We start from the raw sequence: 19,733 nt of genomic DNA, 5'->3' as shown, positions 1-19,733 counted from the left end.
CCATCGAGACAGAAAGTTGAATGTGGGTGCTGGTGGGGAGGGGTATAATGAGTTAGTATTTAATGGGGACAGAGTTTCAGTTGGGAAGATGAGAAAGTTCTGGAGAATGATGGTGACAGCCACATAACGGTGTGAATGTGCTTAATGACACTGAACTGTACACTTAAAAATGGTTAAGAAAGTCCATTTTCTGTTATATGTATTTTACCACAATAAAAAAAGGAAGAGGCTGGGTGCAGTGGCTCACGCCTATAGCCCTAGCATCTTGGGAGGCTGAGACAAGAGGATCGCTTAAGTCCAGGCATTCAAGACCAGCCTGTACAACATAGCAAGACCCTGTTTCTTAAACAACAAGAACAACAACAACAAAAAACAATTAGCCAGGCATGGTGGCACAAGCCTGTAGTCCCAGCTACTTGGGGGGCTGAGGCAGGAGGATCACTTGAGCCAGAGTTCAAGGCTGCAGTGAGCCGTGATTGCACCACTGCACTCCAGCCTGGGCAACAGAGTGAGACTCTGTCTCTAAAAAAAAAAGTAAAGAAAAGAAAAGAAAAGAAAAAAGAAAGTGGTTTTTTTTTTGTTTTTTTTTTTTTAGAAAAAAAGGAAGAAGGAAGTTGGAGAGATCTTGTTCTATCTGGCTTTCCTCTGTCCCAAACTTGAAGACCAGATATTAGTAAATTTCCCCAGCCTCTGTTTCTAGAAGCTTCCTCTCCTATCCCCCTGGTGGTTTGGTATGTGGAGACGCAGCATTTGAGAAGCGATTCCAGAAACTGGAGCCATTAATCCAGGCTGGTTTTCCCTTGCACTGAGAGGCCAGCTGGCTCTGGGCACAGTGTGTGCGCCTCACGGCATGGGCCTCCCGCTGAGAGCGCACTTACGTGTTAGTTCACACATTGTCGATGTGGAGCTGCTGTTCACCGTCTTGAAGCTGCTTTGGGCTATTGGGGTAAGCAAAGCAGAAAGGTGGTTAGCACGCAGGGACACAGCCATCGCAGGTGATGTGCGGCAGGAACAAGGGAGACAGGCGCCTTACTGGGATGCCAGCCGCTTCCCATGCTGTACCTCCCAGGGCAATAAAGACCCCGCTGCCACCCAAGCTTTCCACCAGCTACCGGTGGAGGGGCTGCCGCACCTCCTCGTAAACAACAAGGCACCCGAGTCCCAGACAGGTGGGGTGTGCTCACCACTCTGATTCAGTGAAACATGTTAGTTTTTGGCACAACTTAGCACTGAGTGGCAGGACACCTTTTCTCCCGGTCACCCCGGAGCAGGTGCAGCTGACTCATGCTCACGCAGGGAGCCCCAGCTGGAGGAGCCGAGCAAACCACCTCAGGGAGAGCTGCACGACCAGGTGCATAAGCTCAGCTGCATCCCGGGGTCCTTCTACTGTGCTGTTTTGATTTTGCGGCAAAGCCCAGGGAGATGCCAACTGTCTGGTGGTCAGCAAGGGCCACCTTCGGAGTGTGCCAACAGTGCAGACACCAGTGCTGCAATTTCCCATCTTCAACATTCATCAACATCACGCCTGGCACCGTATTGGGGTCAAGCTGTGTGAGCATAGGAACTGCCGCCGTCTGTGCGCATGGCCTTATGGAGGGAACTGGGTGCGTGGAAGGCCCCGCGGCTGGCGTTGGTGTGTGAGGTAGGCAGCCCTGGTGCCACAGGGATGGCAGAAAGCGGGAGGGCACCGTCCACACGGTGTGTTCTGGAGTTGCTTCTTCACTCTGTCCCCGGCACGAGGATGTCAAGGGGCAAAGAGTATTTTTGTGACACTGTTTGGTGGGTGCCAGGAAATGAACCCCCTCTAACCTCCATCCAACAGAGGAGGGGTGGGAGCGGGCAGGGCAGCCGTCCCTCCCCAGGGTTCTAGAAGCTGTCTTGAAGGCAGCTGGGCCCTCGTCAGAGCAATGATCATGGCGCAGTGCAGGCAGAGCCAAGATCAGCCCGGGGGTGAGCACCATGGGCTCCATGCTAAGGCTGTGTCTGGTACAGACAGGCGGGGCCTGTCCCTGGACTTGGGTTTTGCAGCAGGTTCCCACTGGCCCCCTGCATCCATCTCAGGCCCCAAAGCCCTTCCCCACTGACGCCACGAGCGTGCAGTCACTGGAGGCCTGGCAACTGCTCTCCCCTTAACACAGTCTGTGGCAGACAAGGCCCCTCTGCCTCCGCAGCTGCACCCACCTGCTGCACACCTGCACTCTGCGTGCCGCTGGCGGGTAAACCCGCCTGCTCCCTGTTCCTGAGGGCAGGGCTGCCTCTTCTCCAAGCCTCCTCCGCGGTGTTTCCCACTATGATGTGCACTGAGCAGATGCCGAGGGTCCCCTGGGAACCTCCCTCCCTGCACCAGGACAGAGGGGACAGTCTCACCTGTGAGCTCAGCACGTAAAGCTATAGGGCTTTTGAGCGTCTTGGCCTCGGTGCCTGACCCGGCTTCATACTCCAGCTCCCTGTAGTAGATCCTGTATCCCTGAAGAAGGCCGTTCAGGCTTTCGTCCCTCGGAGGCTGCAGAGACATCACACCGACTCAGACACACCACGGGAGTCAACCCAGCTGGCCTGCGCAGGGCTCACCTCCACCCGTTTAACCAGCCAGCTGCCTAAAAGGAAGTCGCGGGTTCCAGCGACAGGTGTCAGATTCGTCAGGATGAACCCAGGCAGCTCCCAGGGCACAGCACCAAGCTGTAGAGATACTCTCAGAATTCCGGTTTTCATGTGCATGCGTGTGGGGACATGAGCATTTTGTCCCCTGTCCAGCTCAAATCCTCAAATGAGCCCCCAGGCCAGGGCAGGAGTCTGGGGACAGACACAGACGGCGAGGAGGCTGCGGGCTGTGTGGTGAGCCCAGAGGAAGGTGGAATCTCAAGAGGCGGCCTGCTCTGAAGCACCCACCAGCTGACCCCACTCTCCCTCACTCCCCTGGCCACCCAAGCCGTGGCTGCCATACTGTACCCCTCACTGACGCCTCCCCATGCCAGGCCACCCCACCGTGCCTGACTCAGTCCTCAGACTGGAATCCCCATGGCCCCTCGCATGATGGCTGGCCTGGCCTATCATCTTGCAGTCCGGTGATCTGTTTCAGCTGCCCCAGGCAACCAATACACCCTTGCCATCCAGTTCTCACCCTGCAGTTCTTACCAAGCCATGGCCAGGCGCTCACTAGACACACATTAGACTCCCATGGAATACGGAGCATAGGCAGGTAAGGAAGTGGAGGTTCAGGTCTTGCTGGAATCTAAACACAGGATTATGAGACCCCAAGATCTGCTGTCCACTTTAGGATGTGGCTGTTCGCCACTTGAGACCCAGCGCAAGGCTTGCCTCTTTCTTCAGTCGGTTTCTGTTTATAAGTAAATTTGGGGAGAATGTTTCCATGTAGGAGACAAATCTGAGACTGAGAAGGGTCCTCCCACTCCAGGCGGATGCCCTGGAAAGCCTCAGTGACTTTTGCACTCATCTGGATGCTGAGCCTCCGAGCATCCGGTCTCTCTTCTTGGGATACTCAGATGAGGGATAAGGAACAGGAACCTTCTAAGCTGTGACCAGAAGATGGCTGAAGACGAGGCCATGAAGCCTCGTCTGAGGACGGATGTGCATGGAACTTATGGTGTCACACTCACTGTGAGGCACCTGCACTGCGGCACCATCCTGCTCCTCGGGCAGAGCCACAGCTTTGCCACACGAGAGCCCCTTTGCTGTGGGTTGAACTGTGTCCCCCTAAAAGACACGCTCAAGTCTAAGCCCTGTCGCCTGTGAACCTGACCTTATTTGGAAATAGGGTCTTTGCACGTGCAAAATTGGTTATGACAAGGTCCTACTGGATTAGGGGAGGGTCCTAATTTGATGAGTGGAGGGAAATTATGAGAAGAGGGAAGTCTGGACACAGGACACACAGGAGGAACACCGATGAAGACGGGGACAGAGACTGGAGTAATGCGTCTGTGAGCAAAAAACGCCAAGAGTTGTCATCGGCCACTGGAAGCTGGAAGAGGCAGGAAGGATCCTCCCTGGAGACTTCAGAGGGAGCAGGACCCTGCTGACACCTTGAGTTTGGACTTTTGGCCCCCAGAGCTGTGAGAGAATAAGGCTCTGTCCTTTCCAACCACCTAATGCGTAGTAACTTGTTTTGCAGCCCCCAGTAAATAACACATCCTTGCAATCCAAACTCTCTCTGGTCCTCACTATCTGAACCCAGGCACCAAAAGGGGTTGGATGTTTAGAGAAATCGCTTTCTCTTTGGACTCTTGCTACTCACGAGGCAAAACCCAAACGTGGAGGAAGTGGTATTCTTTGTTCCCTAGGCTCTCCAACAGAATGGCTCGGATAGTGAGGGGGGCTTGCACTGTGGTAGCAACGAGGAACAACACTCACACGCGCAACACTCACGCATGCAGCATGCGACACGCACACGCCAGAGGGGCACTGTGTGTGCCCGGCAGACTCAGGAGGTTTTGCAAAATGAGGCCTGCTACCACGTTAGCTCAAGCAGTCCCCAGGCCACTGCCATGCAGGGCTGCCGGCAGCTGTCCCTCTCTGCGGACTTTCTGACCCCCTGTGATGCTCCCAATTCAGGAACAGCACGACGGGATATAATCCTCCCTCAGACGCAGAAAAGCATAACGGGAACAACTGAGCGGACTTGCTGGGTCTTTGCGATCTGTGTCTGTGAGGCCCTGCAAACCCACACCCTTAGACACTACTCCAGCCTGGACACAGCTCCGCTCCTGGCACAGGGGTGTCGGACCCCAGTGAACAAACCCAGGGGCTGAGAGAGCTGTCGTCTGGGGGTGGGGGCGCATCTGAGTCCCCTGTGTTCCCCCCACAGTGTGCTTGTCAATGCCCCACAGCCCTCTTCAATTTTGCAGAAAGTTACAAGGGTCACGTATCCATCCTGCGGGCTGCAGCCCCAGGTCCGAGGACTCCCGCTGCCTACCACAGACCAGAGATGGGGAAATGGCACTGCCCGGCATTTGGCTCCAAATTCTCAAATGGACGGTGGAGTTGGGCTATTATCTGGGAGGGACTTTTTTTCTGCTGGCTTTTCCTTTTCTCTCTTTACCCTTCATTGGCCACCACCAGCGGCTGAGGGGACCTTGGTGCTGGCTCTGTTCCAGCCTCTCTGCTCTGGCGCCGGCTGGCCGCCTTCACAGGGCTGGGGTGTGCTCAGACACCAGGCCAGAACCGCCGAACCAGAGCCCGGGACTTCAATGTCAAATGAGGCTCTCTTGTTTTTTTTGCTTTTTTTTAAGCTATAAAAAAACAAGACACCCAGCTAAATCAGAATTTGAAAATGATTGTTCTGGAATTCAGATGTAACTGGGCATCCCAGGTTTTCTCTGGATACCCGCTCCCTCCCCGGCGCTGCTTGCCTTCCATCGGGACAACCTACAGATGGAAATGCTTTTCAAAGCGCCTCCAGTAATAGAGCTAGAGAAACAAAGCAGAAAGTGAGCCAGCACAGATGAGGGTCTCTCCAGGGTGCGGTGTACCCGAGGTGGCAGCAGACGATCACCAAGGCACGGCAGGGTCCCTGGGGCATGTGGCCAACCCATCTGTCCACACCCTGTGGCCACTGACCCCTTTCTCCAGTAGGGAGCCCTTCACCGGCTCAAGGGGTGAAGGGCTCAACTTCACTGCTCAACTTGCCAGGAAAACAATAAAATCCAAACCTGACCAGGGAGCTATGAGTTTGGGAAGCTGAGAGCTGGCAGAAAAGGAAGGAGTGAGAATTGGAGGCACAGCCCAGAGGCTGGATAGGGGAACAGGTGGGGGAGGCTACAGTGTCTGCTGATTTTACTAAATGCTCTTTTCCTTTTCTATGATTTTTGACAACAAAGCAGTGTTTGGGATGCCGGCAACAGTCACTCACAGGTGTACTGGGCTGCTCACTTGCTCCTTCTCCAGCTCACCCATCCCGGGCCCCCAGTCCTGCTCTGCACCCCGTCCCTTAGGGCTGGGCATGTCAGACAGTCTCCTAAAAACTGGGGGTGCTGACGGGGTTCGTGTTCGGTTTCCTCCCTGTGGAGTCTAGAGAATCACGTTCAGAGCAGCTTTTAGGTTTTCAGTTGTTTTACTGCCACTCTTTAAAAATTAGTCCCTTGTGCTAGGAGTGGGCACCAGTCAGTATCACATGCAACTGTAAACTGGCTCCAGACAGAGTCGTGATGAAAGCACCACCAGAGATGTGGGGGCGCGGTGGAAATCCTGTGTGTGCATAGCACACACACACTTGCACATCCACTCACATCACCACACAAGGGGGTTCTGGGTAGTCTGTTCTTTCTCTCTTTTTGAGACAGGATCTCACCCTGTCACCCAGGCTGTAGTGCAGGGGTGCGATCAGAGCTCACTGCAGCCTCGACCTCCTGGGCTCAAGCGATCCTCCTGCCTCAGCCTCCCGAGTAGCTGGGACTACAGGCCTGCATCACCACACCCAGCTAATTTTTAAATTTTCTGTAGAGATGAGGTCTCACCATATTGCCCAGGCTGGTCTTAAACTCCTGGGCTTAAGCGATCCTGCAGTTTGCTCTTTCAAACTCTAGCCCTGGTTATCTCATGGGTCACAGCTGAGACTGAAATTAAAACCCTTATTCTGTAAGGCATCCTTCTTCAAACACAACTGTTAGCCACACTGAAATAGAAGGTTTACTTAACCTCCTTCTTAGAAGAAATACAATAGATGGAAAAGTTGGAAAAGTCGGTATGTGAAACTGAAGAGAGGCGATTCTCCGCAGGCCATCTGGATTTCAGAGAGAGGAGACAGAGTAGTTTCTGCACTGAGCCCCAAGGAAGTGTTCTCCATGGCCATATGCTCTCCATGGTCATTCTGCTGACTACGCCCACCCTAAAGAGTACAGTGCATCTGTCCTGTCCACCAGGAAGGCCTGGTGCTCTGGCTCCTTGAAAAGCTGCACCTGTCTCCTCACACTGACTCACCAAGAGCTCAGGGCATCTTACTGGAGGAATGCATGCAAACACTGAGCTCCACCCCTCGGGGAATGTATTCCAGCCTTGCCATCTCATTGCATCTAGGAGATCTCCTGAGCTATCATGCACCGGGTGCCAGGGAGTGAGTGAGGAAGGCGGCTCTGAAGCCTCAGAGACGGTGAGCTCACTGCCGGGAAGAACTGGAGGATAACTACAGGGAATGGCGTTTGAGCTGCCCTTGGAGGAGGAGGCGGCTTTTGATGAGGGGAGAAGGGCTGGTCCTCTGCGAGGCAGGCACAGTGCCTGGTGTAGCCCCACTAGACGGCAGCGAGGGGCATGAAGGGCAGGAGCAGGTCTGGGTGGGTCTAGGAGCAGCAGCCAGGCTACAGGTACAGTTCCCAGCGCCTGAGCCAGGACTAGCCCAGGCGCCGGGTCATTCCCCACTTGGGTGGGCTCCCCAGAAGGAGACTGGCCAGAACAGAGCTTCCTCCAATCCACTGGAGCCATGGATGAGCTTGGTGGGTTCCTGGGTTACTGCTACTCCCGGTAACAACCAGTCTTGCAAAAATGCACACACAGGAGTCCTTTGCTGAATGAGAAATGGCAGTAACTTCCAAGACCCTGGGGGCTTCTGACTTTCCTCTCCTGGGCCCCTGACAACAACATAGCAACACGTCCCCGCTAACGGCTTTCACCCAGCACACGCCTGTGCACCCAGAGAGCCTGCTTTTTTGCCCAAGGCTCCTGGTCTGCCCAGATGGTCCCAGGCGGTCCTGCTGGGAGTCCTGTCCTTGCTGTTCACACTGATGGTGGGGTGGGAGTCACTGGAGTCTGGGCAGTGAAGATGAGAGACCTCAGCTTCCATTTCTGGGCTCTGGACTGACTATCAGCAGGACGAAGAGGCGAGCAGAGAGATCAAAAGCTTACAGCCGGGGTTCTGTAAGTACCAGCCAAGTAACCTCGCCCTGAGGTCACCTTCAAAGCCTCCCTCTCGCCCCAGATTAGACCCGCAGCAGCTCCAGGCACTGGGACCTCAGAAGCAAGACTGTAGAGGCCTCCAGCCAGCTCTGCAGATGCACAGATGAGACAGGATTACAGAGAGCGCAATTTACTTTTGGGGGAGGAGGGAAGCTTGGGTGGGATGGGGAGGGCTGGATTCAATTCACCAAAACTATCAACTAAGCAGGAAGTTAGGAGGTTGGGAAAATAAAATGTTCTCCCTGGGCCCAAGTGTGGTTTCCCAGCCTCTGGGGCTGGAAGATGGAGGGGAAGGGGCCGAAGGTTACTGATCTTGGACTCACAGATATTTCTAGCCAAGGCAAATGAGACAATTTAGAGGTATAAGAAGTGGCCAATCCCCCTCGCCCAACAGACACAGTGTCCATCAGCCACTGGGCTGGGGCCACATTTGGCCAACAGGCTAACTGATGCTGTTTGCACCAGAAATCCCTGAAGAGTCAAAATGCATCCCCTCCCGGCAGGAGTCTTCCAGGCCTGGGGAGGGGGTACAGGCGGCCGTACCCCCAGAGGGTGGCTTTCTTGAAGGCAGCAGCTGGCGGACGCCACTCTGTTAGCAGGTGCCATCTTCCCAGTGGGAGCCTCACTTATAAAGGGTCCGGTGGCTTCATGGAGATGCCCAGGCCTGCCTGCATGGGGTTCTGAACTGGGTTCAACCACATTTTCCATTCCTGGACTTTGGGATTAACCCGTCTGTAATTCGTGAAAGAGGCTCTCCAACTCCGGAGGTGCTTGGAGGCATCAGTAGGGCAGCTCCATGGAACCCACGAGGTCAAGGTCAGGCTCTAGATTCGGGTCCTGGCCTTGCAGCCACTTTGCAGTATAAGCTTGGGCTGGCTGCTCAAACTCCCAGGCTCAACCCCATGCCCATGACAGGCAGAAGTCTGGCCAGATGGTCTCCAGAATATTATATGACTTTAAACAAAAGGTTCGCTTTGCACAACAGACCTGTGTCCCCAGCCCTTCGCATGTCTCTGACTCTGCATATGCCCAGGGGCAGGCCATGTTTGGGTCTTGTTCATGTTTAAATGCCCACAGCACCTGGGCCAGGCCTCAGCCATGGTGGATGCTCAGTCAGAGCCCTGGGGTGGAGTGGGAGTTGCCGGAGTTCAAGATGACCTCATCTGTGTGTCACTGCACCCTGGCTTGGCCATCTGTGTGGAGAGAAGCTTGAAGGGAACTGGGAGCCCTGCCTCAAAACACCTTCCCTCTGCCTGCCACGCCTCAAAACACCTTGCATCTGCCAGCCATGCCTCAGAAATTCGCCAGCAGCCTCCTGGAGATTCTTCATTTTTTTTTTCAAAAGCCCGTTTTTTTGGTTGTTGTTGCTGTTGTTGTTTGTTTTTGTTTTTTTCAAGACAGAGTCTTGCTCTGTCGCCAGACTGGAGTGCAGTGGTGTGATCTTGGCTCACTGCAACCTCCTGGGCTGCTCACTGCAGCCTCCCGGGTTGAAGCGATTCTCCTGCCTCAGCCTGAGTAGCTGGGACTACAGGCGTGCACCACCACGCCCGGCTAATTTTTGTATTTTTAGTAGAGATGGGGTTTCACCATGTTGGCCAGGATGGTCTCAATCTCTTGACCTTGTGATCTGCCCGCCTCAGCCTACCAAAGTGCTGGGATTACAGGCGTGCCAGAGCAAAAGCGCCTGTTTAAATGCAAATGACCTGGTAGGAGTGTGCCTGGGTTTTATCACCAGGTAGGGGAGGCAGGAAGAAGTCTATGTTCTGGGGAAGACCCGGGAGGGTGGGCATCTTGGAGGCCGCAGGGTTGAGTGGAGGGAAGGCCTGAGGGTGGGGGGAAGCAGGACCTGCAGGGAAAGCCTCCCTCCTTCCAGCTGCCTGAACGGTGACCCCGGGCCCCCTGCCGTTGCTGGCCTCTGTGGAACCTCCCACCCAGCTCTCTCTGCTGAGGTATGGGAGCAGCGGGGCAGGGCCTAACTCTCCCAGTTCTAGAGACAGGGAGCTGGGCTGAGGGAGGCTCAACCACGTGCCACTGGCTCCTGCGAGTTCAGGCAGAGCAGGTGCCCAAATCCAAATCTGATCTGGCCACCGTGGTCCCCTGGGCCGGAAGCTCAGTGAAACCGTCTGAGCTTTCACTTTCCATTCTGTGCCTTCTGCTTCGTGGAGAGTAGAACAGGGATTCTCTCCGGAGTTCGGTCCTGATGGTTCCGAGAGCACAGGAGGCGCAACATGCAATCCCCGTGAGACACAACATCAAATACCAGTGACGTCACCCGTGAGCCTTTCCTCAGGCTGTGCCGGGGGCCACGCGCTTCTCCAGCCTTTCACTGCAGAGACCCAGCCGTCCCGTCAAGTGCATTCAGGTGCCCCTCCGGCCGGAGTTAGTTTCGTTCCTTCCGCTGTCTTCCCAGCAACGCCTTAAAGAGCCCACTGGGCTTAATGAAACCTCTTCACATTCTGCAGCCTGCCGCGGTCCCCTCTGGAACTCAGCATCCCATGCAGGCGTTGGTCCTCTGTGGGTGATGGCACAAGTGAAAAGAAAAAGAAACAACCCCAAGATGTGTTCTGAAGCGACGGGATGCCTCCCCGCCTTTGCCCAGGCAGATGTAACCCTCCTCTGGGAAGGTGCCTGTTACGCTGAGATCCTCCCGCATAGTGTGATCAATTCCTTGGAATTTTTTTCTTTGCTAGAAAACAGCCTCAAAACCCATTACAGGCTGGGCACAGTGGCTCACACCTGTAATCCCAGCACTTTCGGAGGCCAAGGAAGGAGGATCTCTTGAGTCCAGGAGTTTAAGACCAGCCTGGGAAATACAGTGAGACTCCATCTCTATGAAATTTTTTGAAGAAGTAGCCAAGCATGGTGATGCACACCTGTAGTCCTAGACACTGGGGAGGCTGAGGTGGGAGGATCGCTTGAGCCCAGGAGTTGGAGGCTACAGTGAGCTATGATTGCGCCACTGCACTCCAACCTGGGTGACAGGGAAAGACCCTGTCTTTAAAAGAAAACACAAGGCTGGGCGTGGTGGCTCATGCCTATAATCCCAGCACTTTGGGAGACCAAGGCGGGTGGATCACCTGAGGTCAGGGGTTTGAGACCAGCCTGGCCAACATGGTGAAATCCTGTCTCTACTGAAAATACAAAAATTAGCCAGGCGTGGTGGTGCAGGCCTGTAATCCCAGCTACTTGGAAGGCTGAGGCAAGAGAATCACTTGAACTCGGGAGGCAGAGGTTACAGTGAGCCGAGATCGCACCACTGCACTCCACCCTGGAAGACAGAGGGAGTTCTAATCCTTAGCTTTCAAACAGAACTGGACCCCATGAAAGGCAAGGATTGACTGTCCTACTAAGAATAATCAAGCCTGACAGTCTACTACAGGAGGCATTTAAATGGGTCTATAAGCCTTGAAATTACAGCCTGTGTTTGTTTGTTTGTTTTGAGACAAGGTTTTGCTGTTGTTGCCCAGGCTGGAGTGCAATGGTGCCATCTCGGCTCACTGCAACCTCCACATCCCGGGTTTAAGCAGTTCTCTTGCCTAAGCCTCCCGAGTAGCTGGGATTACAGGCGCCCACCACCACGCCCGGCTAATTTTTGTATTTTTAGTAGAGACAGAATTTCGCCATGTTGGCCAGGCTGGTCTTGAACTCCTGATCTCAGGTGATCCACCCGCATCAGCCTCCCAAAGTGCTGGGCCTGTGTTTGCATTTTAAAAGAAATTACTAAAACAACAAAACAAAACAAAACAAAAAAAAACACAAAAGGTTTACAGGTGAAACATTTCATTTGGAATGCAAATCTATATTTAAACCTAGTTTCTTTTTCTTTGTTCTGTTTGTTCTAATGCAGTAAATTACTCATAATTTTAATTATACTTCAATTGCCTGGCAGTTGACAAGCATTTATTTCTACAGGACGTTGTATTGACCACCTCCTGCTCTGGTCTTCTTGCAATTTGTTTGTTCTGTTGGGCTCTGGAGGGGGACGGCTGACGCACACACCAGCCCAGCTCCTCCAAGCGGCACTAGGCACGTCCCTGAGCTGTCCAGCAGCACCAAGGGGAGCTCGAGCCCTGCACCGTCCGCTGGGGCTGACAGCAAGTGATGCCTTCACAACCATTGTTTGGAGGAGGTGACGCATCCCAGCCCTGATGCTCACTGCCTTTATAGGAAAGGAGCTTACCTAGGTAAAGTATTGGCAGGCTGCCGCCATGTCTACAAAGAAAATGTGAATTTTCTGGTAGGATTCAGCATGGTACAAAGTGCCAATGTTCTTGTGGTTGACCGTGTTGGTGCAGGCTGAGAAACGAGCACTTGGGACTTTGCATTTCCATTTTGAATGTCTCTGACCTCCTACCGGAGACCCTCACGGGAGTCAGGGCTGAAGCTCAGGTCTGGGGGTCTAGCAGCCCCCAAAGACTGGAGATGTTGCATGAGACCTGAGCTCACCTTTGTGACCTTCTGTGCTTACAAAGGAGGAACCTGGAGCCAGAGGAGCCTCTCAGGGCCACAGTCGCCTGATGGCAAGTTGCAGGTGGGTCCTTCGTCACTTTGCCAGTGGCTTCCAGACAGATCAGGGGCTGTGGCTTCCCAGGGGCAGGGGTGGGGCCCAGGCTGTTTTCGTGGTTCCCACTCTGGATCCCCTATGCTCTGGTAAGCTCAGCAGGGCTGAGTGCCACAGAAGTGCTCTTCCAGTTCCACCAGGAGACACTGGGACATTCTTTCATTGCCTGGAAAGGTTCCTATCCTACCCAGAGAAGCTGGATCCCTTAGCAAGAGAAAGGCAGCCAAGACGCAGCCCCGCACACCTCCACGGACACTTGAAGGAGATGACACGCTCTTCACAGAACCCAGCTTGTTAAACGCCTACTCTCCATCCCTCAGATAAGTGGCAGTAGCAAGTGATTTGAGGCTGAATCACATGAATTGCCACTTTCATACCTCAAACATGGTCATATTTCATAGGATCATACAGCAAGACGGGGAAAGCGGAGCCCCTCCCAAGCTCCCCCCAGCTGGCCCCACCCACAGCCCAGCCTGGCTCTGCTCACCGGGTTCCTCTCTGGCATCTCTAGCACTACGCACCTGAAGCCCACGCCCAGGAAGGCTGCGGCTGGCGCTGCTCACTCAGCACATCTCTCTCCTGGCCCAGCAGGCATCTCTGGCACCTCCTGTCCTAGCCTGGCCCTGGGCCTCATCCTCCATGCTGCAGAGTGAAGCCACTGTCCCTTGGAGTGGCCCTTCTGCAGGGCCCTGGGAGACGCTCTGTCTGGGACACCTGCTGGTGGTCTCAGCTGTGTTTCCCAGCATCCCTTCCGTTTCCTGTAGCCCCTCCTTTCCACAGGACCCCTTCCTGCCTCCCCCATACCAGTGGAGGGCATGTGGCCGGGACATCCCCTCGCTCTCCAAGGCCATGTCCAGACCACTGTTCCCCTCTTGATTTTCTCCTGACTTCCCAAACCATCATTCCCACCTGCTGCCTCGGGCACCCTGCCATTGTCCTTGAAGACAGCATCAGCTCCGAGGAAGAATCTCGTGCCCACCAGACCGCCCTCCCGAACCCAGCTCCCAGCAGCCACTCCTAGGCTGACCTGGCCTCGTGCCGCACCCACCCCATGCTGGCCCCATCCCACTGTGTTCCCAGCTCCCCTGCACAGCAGCCCCCATTCTGGCCTCAGGAACTTCCCTGTGGGCCAGAAACTTTGACTCTGCCCTCGTGCTTGGCCCCCTGCCTGTCCGTCTGTTGTGTCTGCCGCCAGGCCAAGCTCCAGCCCTGGGGAAACTCAACATCTGCCTGTCCCACATCCGGGCTACACAGGCCCTGGGCTGAGTCCTCCACGCAGCTCCCCGCCCCACTCTTCAGCTGGGATCTCCTTGGGGCCTGCAGCCCTTCCTTGGGCAGTTTTGTCCCTGTTATATTTGTCATCAATGTACTTGTTAGTAAGCATTGCCCAAAATTGAAACTAAGGGAAAGAGATGGCAGCATGTCCTTCAATGCCTTACTGGAGCATTGCTGAGCAGGCCCAACAAGGAGTCTGTGATTATCTGGAAGAATATGCCTTTGTTTAACTCACTGCACACTGGAGATTAAAGACCTAGATTTAGCTGGGCACAGTGGCTCACGTCTGTAATCCCAGCACTTTGGGAGGCCGAGGCGGGTGGATCACCTGAGGTCAGGAGTTCAAGACCAGCCTGGTCAACATGGTGAAACCCCGTCTCTACTAAAAATACAAAAGTTAGTTGGGTGTAGGGGCATGCGCCTGTAATCCCAGCTACTTGGGAGGCTGAGGCAGGAGAATTGCTTGAACACAGGAGGCAGAGGTTGCAGCGAGCCTAGATTGTGCCACTGCACTCCAGCCTGGTGACAGAGTGACACTCTGTCCCAAAATAATAATAATAATAATAATAATAAAGACCCAGACTTTAGGAAAATATGTACAATCTGGTAGATATTTTGTCTGGTTGCAGATGACTTCTCTAGAAAAGCTAACTCCAACGGTTACAGTTTTACTTCCTTGTAGGGCGATAACCAATTTGTGTATACACAGAGGCCTTGCTCCAACATCCTCGGTGAAATGCCGAGACATACCTAGTTCCTCCAATGCTCTCAGACTGGCCTCCCCATCCTGCCGGTCCCTCCTGAATAAGGGGAGTCAAGTTCATTCTCTACGTGCATCGCAGTACTGCTTCTAATGTTTTGGAAATTACACCAAGATGATAATCGACACCATTTCCCCCTCGCGTTTTTGAGTCTGAGGGGATGTCTCCTTGGTTCTACTCTCAAACGCTTAGCTCAGGGCTCAGCCTGCAGTCCATGCCCAGCCATCGTGGCTGAATGCGCAGGGAAATGAGAATACATTTGACAAAATGTACGTGATTCCCCGCGCTGTTACCTGCCACTGTATCAGGACAGAGGACGTGGTGTGTGGTGTCGCTGAGACAGATCCTGGTGGCTCTCCTGGAACTGAAACACACAGAAGAGGAAAGCGGGGGTCAGGGTGGTTGTTATGTTCCGCCGCCCTTCCCAGGGCCACCCTCAGTGAGTGTGGGAGGCTGATGAGCCCTGCCTCCTTCCTTCTCCAGGGGTCCCCTTCTCCTGCCATTCCTCAGGGTTTCCCAGAGCTTCTCCTTCAAAGCCTGTCCCCGGGATAGGAGGGACCCAACCTTAACAATGGCCCCGAGAAACAGACCCAGACTGGGCTCTCCCTGTGGTGGCCATTCTGAGAGCTGCCCCTCCAGTGAGGCTGTCCTGGAGCTCTCTGGCTCGACACCCTCCCTGCAAGGCTCAGGTCTTCTGGGAGAGAGGGGGAACATATCTTTTTCTTTTTTTTTTTTAAGATACCTAGGTGAGAGCTACTTTTCCTGAATAGGACACATGATCACACCAGGTCACTTGATTTGAAATGCTAAAGGGCTGTCAGGAAAGGAGGTCGATTTCTAGTGAGGTTGCAGCTGGCTGGGACAGCAGGGTGAAGTGAAGGGGGGTCTGTCATGGTTCTGCTCTGCTCTCTGGAAGGATAAGGTTGGTTTGACCTCTGCCCATGGCCATGCCCTGCACTCTGGCCAAACTAAACTTCTTGTCATCTGCCACATCCATGAGGCCTTCTGTGCCCCTCTTCCCTGCCTCCTCTGCTCCCTCCAAATCTCTGTGGTACTGTCTTGGCATACTGAACTGACCTCTTATGCCTCCCAGCTGTAAGGTCCCAGGTACCCAGCAGAAGTGCAACACGCATTCTGTGTCCAGTCCATATTCACTGAACAGAATGAGGATGTTCTTCCCACAGGCCCACTTGTGCATCTAGCAGATGCCTCTCCACTCAAAACCCAAGATTTAGTCCCGGGGTCACCTGCTCTGTGATTTTCCTCTGGGTGCCAGGCACCCCCTCCTCAGCCCTGGCAGTGCCTGCATCAGTCACACTTCCACCTTCCCCGTTCTGCTTTAGGGATGGGTCTCCCTCCAACCCCCTTAACCTCCTGTGGTTCCGGCTTAATGGTGGGCCCTCTAGCCAGCTTCCTGATAGCCTTGGTGATACAGCAGTGCCATTACAGGGAGTTCTCAATGTCCTCGAGTTGTGAGGTTGTGCAAGGAAATAGAAATCACTATAAAAAGAACTGTTCATCAGTAAACTGTCCACATACTCAGAGGACTCTCCTTATCTTGCCAAGGTTCCCCAACCCCTGGAGAGAGTCTGTGCCTGTCAATCTCTAGATAGTGTAAGACAATACAACACAAATACAATGCAAATCCATTGCAAAGAGAAACTGCACATTCCAGGAAAGGTGATGACAAGATAGGCGCATCAAAGCCCGATTTGAGTATCAAAGGATAAGAAAGGCCTCTGGAGTCTGAAGAGGCCCTTGAATATTTTTTTCAAAAATGGTACTTTTGGATGCCGCCCTGGAGGTCAAAGGAGGCTGTTGCACTTTGCTCTCACACAATCTGCCAGAGAGATTACGACAATGACATCAGCTTGTGTGGGTTTTTGTTCTTTATTCTAAGATTTAATGCTGAGTTGCAAACATTACCTCAGCTGTGTTAAAGGTAAGGTTAAAACGAATGCATTTATATAGTTTTTGTTTTGTAATTTAGTTCCCGCAAAGCCTTTCCCTTGTGGTTTAGTGTGAAATTGGTCCCCACTTTAAGTAGATTAACCAGAAAGGCTTTTCCAGTTACAAGTAGCCTTCGCCTCCAGGTTTGCTACAATAAAGTGGTGCAGTATTTGCATGTAACCTGCACACATCCTTCTGAATACTTTAAATCATTTTTAGGTGTAACCTGCACACATTCTCCTGAATACTTTAAATCATTTCTAGGTTACTTATCAGTCCTCCTACAATGTTATAATTTGTAACACTGTTATATAACAATGTTACAATGTTATAATTGTAGGAGCTCTCATGAGTAATCTAGAAATTGTACAATGTCATAATATTCTCCAAATACATAGTTGTTACACTGTATATCTTTAATTTGTATTTTTAACTTTTTTTCTGAACACTTCAATCCACAGTTGGTTGAATCTAAGGATGTGGGACCCTTGGACAGTGAGCTCCCGGGACTGAGCCCGGATCCTCAGGGCCCAGCAGGGCTCACTAAGGCCCTGGACCACCCCATACACCCAGGACAGCTCCTCTCTTCCTCACTGGCTTTCCCCAAAGCTCCAATAAACTCCCAGGATTCGTGCTCAGAAAAGAGTTGGGTGAGAGGCAGGAGCCACAGAAGCCAGCCAGTGCTTTTCCAGGGGCAGGTGCACTTTTCCTGGGAGCACAGCTGGGGCCTGTCGGAGGCTCTTGCAGGTTCTGCTCTGCTGGGAGTGCAGGGTTTGCAGCAAAACAGCCTCTGCGAGTTGCTGAGAAGCCGGGAATGGTTTGCTCAACCCCTCTGCTGGTCCCTGAGGCCAAGGGCGGCCTATGTGAGAGAAACCACACTTCCAGGTCATCGAGACAGCAGAAGTGGAGATGTGAGGTCACAGGGTGAGCCAGTTGGAAATTGGTTTATTGGAAAATTCTTCCACTGGAGTGTTAAACGGAAAAGACCGTGCTTTGGGCATAGGCTGCGGGAATGATGATGAAGCGCTGCTGGGAGAACTAAGTACTGGGTTTCCAGCCTGGGAGCTGAGCTATTACCCACCATCCATTCTTTTCCATCCCACCCGTCCTGTGATCACCGCTGGACGCGGCTGATAGAGCTGCCTCCTGGGCTCACCCCAGGCCTGGGCCACACAGAATGACAATCCATCTTCAGGCCTGATGCTGCTGAGGTAGGATGGAGCGGGTGAAAACGCCACCTGGAGCTCTGAGGAGACCTCACTTCCCATCACTTACCTGCGCTGTTGTCAAAGAGTGGCTCGTGAATGAGAAAAATTGGGAAAATCTCTTAAAACCCAGCTACCCGCTGACCTTTATTTTTAATGACCCTATCAATTATTCAATTTCTGGGATGCTAATGGATAGTAGGGGCTTTGGAAGCCAATCAAAGAAACTTCCATTCCATTTGGAAGCCCTTGAAACCTTGATTTATGACCACAGGCTGTGCGGAAACCCTCCGAGCTGTCTGTCACTAATGGAATTCTACTGCTTGCCACTGCTCCCTGGTGACCCCTTTCTGGCTCAAGACGAAAATGGGGCCTAAGTGTCTCGGGCTCCAGGGGCAGTGGCCAGGAATGTGGTCTGGGCCCCGGGCTGCTCACCATCCTGCAGTGTGGTCACTGCCTCTGTCTCCGAACTGAAGTCGCTGTCCCCAATGTCATTGGTGGCTTTCAGACGCAGCTTGTAGGAGGTGAAGGGCCTCAGTCTGCAATGTGGAAGAGACCGTGACTGCCGGGGCCCTGCCACCCTGCCCTGCCCTCAGGCACTCCAGGTGAAGCCCTGGGAAGAGGGGCAAATCCCTCCCCTGCCCTGAGAGCTCTAGGCTCCTGTGTGGGCCCAAGACAGGTTAGCAAGGAGGCTGTTCTTGGGTCGGACCCAATTACTTCCTAGGTGCAGTGAGCAGGGGCTCGAAGGGGACCCTGGACCTGTCCTGGGAGAAGCCTTTGAACACCTGGATGGTCGAAATCCTCAGAGAGAAAGGAGCTGCACAGAGGGCAGGGAGTGCAGGGCGTCCTGGCCAGGGGGAAGATTCTGCTCAGGGCTCCTCGGGGAGGCACTGCCAACCCCTCACTGGAGCCACCCCTGCACTCTGGTCGGCACATCACTGCTCTCCAAGGGATCCAGAGAATTCCTCAGGAAGAGCTAATTCCCCGGGCCCTTGTGCTGATCCGGAGTATAAAATGAGCTCCTGCCTGATTCTCACGCTCTGTCCTCCTGGAGCTCTTTACTGGGCCAGACCCAGCCTCGCAGCATTCTCTAACGTCCACTTCCTGCCCGGCTGCAGGCAGAGACCCACCGGCCCTGCGTCCCTACCATTCACTGGGGCTGACGCGGTGCCAGGCGCTTGGCGAGTGCAACCCCTTTCAACTCACACGAGCGCTGGGAGAGGAGGCATCATTATTCCCGTTTCAAGGATGATAAAACTGAGGCCCACTGCTGCAGGACTAGTAAATGGCAATATTCACATGTCACTTTACAAAAGACCACATCCCTGTCAAGCGTCCAAGTGAAAAATGCCCCCAGCCCTTCGATGGAGATTTTAACGGGACTAAAGCTTCCCTGAGGTACCTTCTGTTGTTAGCACTTGAGGCCTCCTTCCATCTGCCCACCCACCTTCCTTCCTCCCTTTCTTCCTCCCTCCCTCCCCTCCTTCCTGCCTTCTCTCCCCTCTTCCTCCCTTCCTGCTTTCCTTCCTTCCTTCTTCCCTTCCCTCCTTCTCTCCCTTCTACCTCCTTCCCTCCTTTCTTTTCTCTTCCCTTCCATTCCCTCCTTCCTTTCCTTCCTTCCTTCTTCCCTTCCCTCCTTCCTCCCTCCTTCTCTCCCTTCCCTCCTTCCTTTTCCCTTCCCTTTCTTCCTTCCTTTCCTTCATTTCCCTTCCCTTCCCCTTCCTTCCTTCCTTCCGTCCATCCGTCCAGCTATTCCACATGCAGTGGGTCTCCTGTGCCAAGCCCCATGCCATGCCTGAGACTAAGACTTCAGCCAAACTCTTCTGTGCAGACGATGCTGGGATCTTGGTGAAGCCCCAGCCGGTCAGGGACCCGCCCTGCAGCCCATGCTCAGTCACTGGCTGGGTCCTCTCAGATACCCTTCATTTGACTTCCGAATGAGCAAGTGAGGAAGCTGCTCTGTTCTCCTCCCTGGCGGGCAGCGGCTCTTCATAGATGAGGGCTCCACCCTCCTCAGTTTCCAGAACAGAAAACTCGGGGTGCCTCAGGACTCTCAACCTCTGTTACCCACATCTAAAA

At 53.6% G+C, this 19,733-nt stretch overlaps 1 protein-coding gene across 4 annotated transcripts in view; it reads right to left on the bottom strand.

Moving 5' to 3' along the window:
* Positions 1-19,733, bottom strand: part of SDK1 (sidekick cell adhesion molecule 1) — a 974,158-nt gene that overhangs the window by 95,618 nt on the left and 858,807 nt on the right. For all 4 annotated transcript variants that reach the window (XM_024241289.3, XM_054545732.2, XM_054545733.2 and 1 more), the window contains exons 31-34: positions 18,090-18,193; positions 14,793-14,863; positions 2,368-2,503; positions 879-938 (exon numbers count right to left, since the gene is read on the bottom strand). In XM_024241289.3, coding sequence (XP_024097057.2) covers positions 879-938; positions 2,368-2,503; positions 14,793-14,863; positions 18,090-18,193 — 371 coding nt within the window. The remainder of the gene's footprint in view (positions 1-878; positions 939-2,367; positions 2,504-14,792; positions 14,864-18,089; positions 18,194-19,733) is intronic.

The sequence above is a fragment of the Pongo abelii genome, chromosome 6 (assembly GCF_028885655.2).
Source record: "Pongo abelii isolate AG06213 chromosome 6, NHGRI_mPonAbe1-v2.0_pri, whole genome shotgun sequence".
Taxonomy (NCBI): Eukaryota; Metazoa; Chordata; class Mammalia; order Primates; family Hominidae; genus Pongo; species Pongo abelii.
Note: the sequence above shows the minus strand (reverse complement) of the source record. Positions and strands in the feature narration are given on the sequence as shown.